We start from the raw sequence: 4,706 nt of genomic DNA, 5'->3' as shown, positions 1-4,706 counted from the left end.
AATTCAAAAATGTATTCATTTCATTAAAAAATAACGATATACAATTGAAAACAAAGAAATTGCACAAATCAAAATGAACTGAAAATGAAAGGTAGCAGAAGAAGAATAAATCTTATGTCTGCCCTTTTATCCCCAGAATATATTCAAACAAAAATAATTTGAAAATACTAAATAAAACATAAACTCAAACAACAATTCATATAGATTCACATTATACTTTTCCATGTACCTTAAAAAAAAACTAGCTATTATCTTTCTCTTAAATATATACATAGATCTGGCATTTTTAAGATCATCCTCCAGAACATTCCACAGTCCTAAACCCTGGATTAAACTGTACCCTGGATTAAAGTACATCTTTCTTTTAAACTGGTATGAAACCAAGGCCTCAAGAACATTTCCATCCTCTTAATAACTGTGTCTCTTAACAAAATTTGCCTGAATGTTGGAAGGTAATATGTTTCTGTGAGCCTTGTACATAAACAGTAAAATATTATAGTCAAATTATAGAATTTCTAAATTTTCAGTTTGCAAAATAATGTATTTGATGGATGGTTGTAATGTTTTCTAGTGATAATTCTCACGGCTATTTTCTGTAAAATAAAAATCGATTTGTAATTGTTTTGCAAGCTTTACCCCAGACTTCAATACAATAGATTAAATGTGGAGCAATTATTGCATTAAATAACACAAGCAGAGCTTTATCATTAAATAACTCTCGACTTTATACAGTGGTACTGTCAATTCTATTTAAATTTTTCTTAGTTTTTAAAAGGCATAATGCTTTGCTAATGCCATTTTTTTACAGATTTAATGTTCCTTTTACTGAGCCATGCACAGCTCAAAGCAGGAAATGACACCCCCCGCCCTGTGTTTACTCTCGTGTTCATCAGCATCCCTTTGTGCGGGGGAATGTTTGACCGAAGTCTGTACTTGGAGGGCATCAGGAGGAGGATGACCACCAGGGAGCTGAAGAGGAAGGAGGCCATGAAAAGCCAAAGCAGCAGCACCGTCTGCAGCATCTCCTGAACGCTTAAATGAACTCTCCAGGATGGGCCGGATCAAACCAGCACCACAGGCGGGGACCAAGGACCATAAAGGAAACCGAGGCTGTCTTAAAGCGTACTTGAGGACGAGAACCTTAAAGCAGCAGAGCCTTTATTTATTTATCCAGCCTTTTCTACTCAAACACGACTTGGACCATTAACCGTCCTGTACTGACTGATTTACAAACTGCAAACATTTCTGTAAGCTTTTTACAAGCATCATGACCCATAATGTTACCTTTTAATGCCTTGTGATTTATAGTACACTAAACCTAATGGAGGTGAACATTTAGGTGTTTAAACTTACTTGAATTTTAATGTTTCGTTGGGGGGATAGGAGCCGTTACATTATTGATGAGGTCACAAATGAGGGTACGACTTGTTTCAGGGAGATCTGATGTATTTAATGCTTTTTTTCCCCCTCTAGGAATGCACTACCTATACAGAAAAATACATTCTGATTAGAAATACTGCGGTTTTTACACCAAGTGTTCCTCTGCAGCAAACTAACTCGCCTTACTTCCTATGTAAAACTATAAATGTACTGTATGTAGCACTTGTTCGCATTCTAAGCTTAAAAAGCTTTATACTTCCTTTCAGAAGTGCCTGAGGGGCTTGTTTTTATACCAGCAAAACCTCATAACTGTAACTAATGTAACATCCTGTAATAAATGTTTTAAAGCCTACATCGTTGCCAAGTTTTGTTCCCAATTTTGCAAAGAAACGACACAGATTTCCCCCATAGTTCAGCCACAGCTACATAAGATTTTGGTTTAATTCGAACAAAAACTAAAACATTTAATTAATAAAAATTCAACGTATAAAAACACAACTGGGTGCTTGTCAATGTGAAGAAATCCCCAAAGAAACAGTCCGGCACAGGAAAGACATTTCAAAGTTGCCATTTTAAAATTTTGTTGTACAATATAAACAGACATGTTCTCCGTTAATATGTCAGCTTTAACTGATTTATATATTCTCAGTTATGTTTAGAGGCTTAAACATTGAGTGACAATCTCATGTTTTTCAAACCAAATCTGTGCTTTGCCTATTTCACATTTGGCAGAATAAAACAAATATCACATTTAAAGCCCATTTACAGGATATTGATACAATTTCAGATTTTGAGCAAACCATGAAGTCATCACTATTCAAAAAAATTTACTGAGTACCTTTAGCTGTGCATCACAACCCTTATTTATTTGAAGGTACTTTATAAAATGTTCTTGTACAAATACTTCAGACAGCTGAAGTGGCATTAAAATGTGAAATGTTTTTTTTTTTAACTTTACTCATTGCAAAGATTCAGAGTAACATTCATTCAAAAACAGGCCAGTTTTGGGAGTTTTAAAGGGAAAATAATGTAAATTTTTTTTTTGTATTTTAGGGCATACCAAGCTGGCTCTGATAGATAATAAATAGAAAATTTCTAGCTTCTTTCAGATTAAGATTACTGTGAAGCAGAATTAGTTTATTTAAAATCTCACCTTCTTTTCCTGTCAGAAACCAGGTATTAGTCCCCTGCCAGACTGAGTTCTGTGTCAGGAGGGAGGGAACACTAGCATAAGCATTCAGTCCAGTTTATTTACAGTGATGCCGGATATCTACTGGAAGAGGCGGTAAATGCGTGGCAGGCGTCCGTCTTTGCTCGACAGAGCGGCCTGAATGTGTTCGTACGAGGGCAGCTCCGTCAGGTCCCCCAGAGCCGCCACCGCAGGTTTACTGCGCAGCATCTTGGCGGTCACTCTTTTAATGTCATCGGCTGTCACGCTGCCTGCAAGTGATTTCAACATCAATTAGACTGAATAATTAAGAATACAGATGATTGTTTTTTTCTTTAAACTTACTAATTAGATCACAGAGCTCATGAGGCAGCTTTCTCTTCCCGGTGGAGAGAACTTGTCGTCCAACATCCTCAAAGATAACAGGCCGCGACTCGAGATTCATCATCAGCATAGACTTTAGCTGAGTCTTCGCTCTCTCCAGCTCCAACTGGTATAAAAGGGGAGAAATGTAAATACCTGGCCTTTTTTACACTATAATAATAATGAAGCTATTCTGTGATGCTCCTTACCTCTCCTGCACTTCCACCCATCAGAATGAACTCCCTGGTGATAATTTCCACCATCTCCCGCACCTGGACAAGCGTGTTGACAGTAAAAACAGCAGCTGCATCAATCACATTATTATTTAAGGCCCTGTTACACTATAACATTTAGAGAACTTAAAGTAGACATATGCTTTTAAATCCTTCATTTCACATTTAAATCATTAAGTTGGGTCTTTATAAAGGGGAACTGCAATGCTTTGGTCTGAATTCCTCCTCACTCTAACTTTACCAGCTCCTCTTTCAGCACTTTTCTGTCACGGGTGAATACCTTTGTTCTCGCAATAAGTCATTACAAACATGGCGGCAATGGATGTAAACACATAGCATATTGCTACCACGGTACTAGAGCTCATCATCAGAGGAGACGTCGGCGTCTTATCGAGGCTTTCGAGTGACAAGCCCCTTATACTTGGGAGCGGCTGCGTATGCTGCGTTTTTTTGGGAAATTGTAGTCGTGAGTTTAATACTTTCTTTTACAACTTCTATGATTTTAATATTACTTCTACTTCCAGTTGTCTTCTTCGTTGTCTTTTTTGCCAGTAGAAATAGCCGGTTGTTGATCAAGTGACTCCCGTGATGCGAAAAAAGTCTTTCCATTGCAGTTTTGCGAAATATACCAATTTCGATATGGCCGAAAAACCACATCCTAGCACAAAAACATTTTGTCAAAAAAAAAAAAAAAAAAAAAAAAAAAAGGAAGTTTTTTCAAAACTGGTGCGTTTCCATTGAGCAAATTTATTTTCGAAATTCTAATTTGCGCATTTTCATGGTCAATGGAAACGCAGCTTATGATGCAAGCCATCTTCCAGTGTTGTGGTTAAAACACRTGCATCAAGCTGTCACAGATCTGACTGCAAAAGTAAAATGCATGTGATGTGCACACCGTGTTAGGTATTAAAGTTCGAATAAAGGGAATTACTTTTTAAAGTGTCTTACCAAATAAGGACAGCCTAGCAAAAAAGAAAAAAAAGTGACGATTGACAGTTATACAGATGTTAAACTCATTCTTATTTAGGCTTTTAGGTATTTTCTTTGGGATTATATGAAATTCCTGTATGTAGCGCTTCAGCTAGCTGCTGCTAATGCTTTTTGTGCTATTTAAATAATAATAATTAATAATTAATTATTAACAATTGATTAACTGGCAGAAGTGTAAATATTTTCACATGAATTGCTATTACATATTTGGGGATAGGAGTTGTTTTAAGATGGCATCAACGCACCTTTATTTTAGCTACTTTAGCACTAGCCGCTAGTTTGTAGATTCTGTCGGGTTTAAAATTTGTTTTTCAATCTTTTCACCGAGTCAGTTTTACAGGTAAGTTATCAGACTTCTATAAATTTTCCACAGAATCACATTTAGAAATATTCATAATATTTTTTCACAGCCAACATATACTAGCATTATTTTCTTTTTGTTTTTAATCAGGCCTGCAATAGGCAGCCATTTCTGTTTCACATGTACGATGTTTTGATGTCCACTGTAGAAGACATGAGATATATCAAAAGTAAAAACTTATTTTTTCCAAAAACAATTTTCAGTATTCTAA

General features: G+C 36.2%; 2 protein-coding genes across 2 annotated transcripts in view; one reads left to right on the top strand and one right to left on the bottom strand.

Moving 5' to 3' along the window:
- Window positions 1-893: 893 nt before the first annotated feature.
- On the top strand, window positions 894-1,732 carry inpp5e (inositol polyphosphate-5-phosphatase E; the record flags this gene model as incomplete). The annotated part of the gene is given in 1 exon segment (XM_014024022.1): window positions 894-1,732. A coding segment is annotated over 1 exon segment (136 nt), but the record flags the coding sequence as incomplete, so codon positions are not given.
- A 59-nt stretch (window positions 1,733-1,791) lies between these two features.
- Window positions 1,792-4,706, bottom strand: part of pmpca (peptidase, mitochondrial processing subunit alpha) — a 6,588-nt gene continuing 3,673 nt past the window's right edge. The window contains exons 11-13 of the mRNA XM_014024021.1: window positions 3,121-3,183; window positions 2,894-3,038; window positions 1,792-2,820 (exon numbers count right to left, since the gene is read on the bottom strand). Of these exons, the coding sequence (XP_013879475.1) occupies window positions 2,651-2,820; window positions 2,894-3,038; window positions 3,121-3,183 (378 nt within the window). The 3' untranslated portion in view covers window positions 1,792-2,650. The remainder of the gene's footprint in view (window positions 2,821-2,893; window positions 3,039-3,120; window positions 3,184-4,706) is intronic.

The sequence above is a fragment of the Austrofundulus limnaeus genome, unplaced genomic scaffold (genome assembly GCF_001266775.1).
Source record: "Austrofundulus limnaeus strain Quisiro unplaced genomic scaffold, Austrofundulus_limnaeus-1.0 Scaffold403, whole genome shotgun sequence".
Classification (NCBI taxonomy): Eukaryota; Metazoa; Chordata; class Actinopteri; order Cyprinodontiformes; family Rivulidae; genus Austrofundulus; species Austrofundulus limnaeus.
The sequence above is the reverse complement of the archived record's forward strand: the minus strand, read 5'-3'. Positions and strand labels throughout refer to the sequence as shown.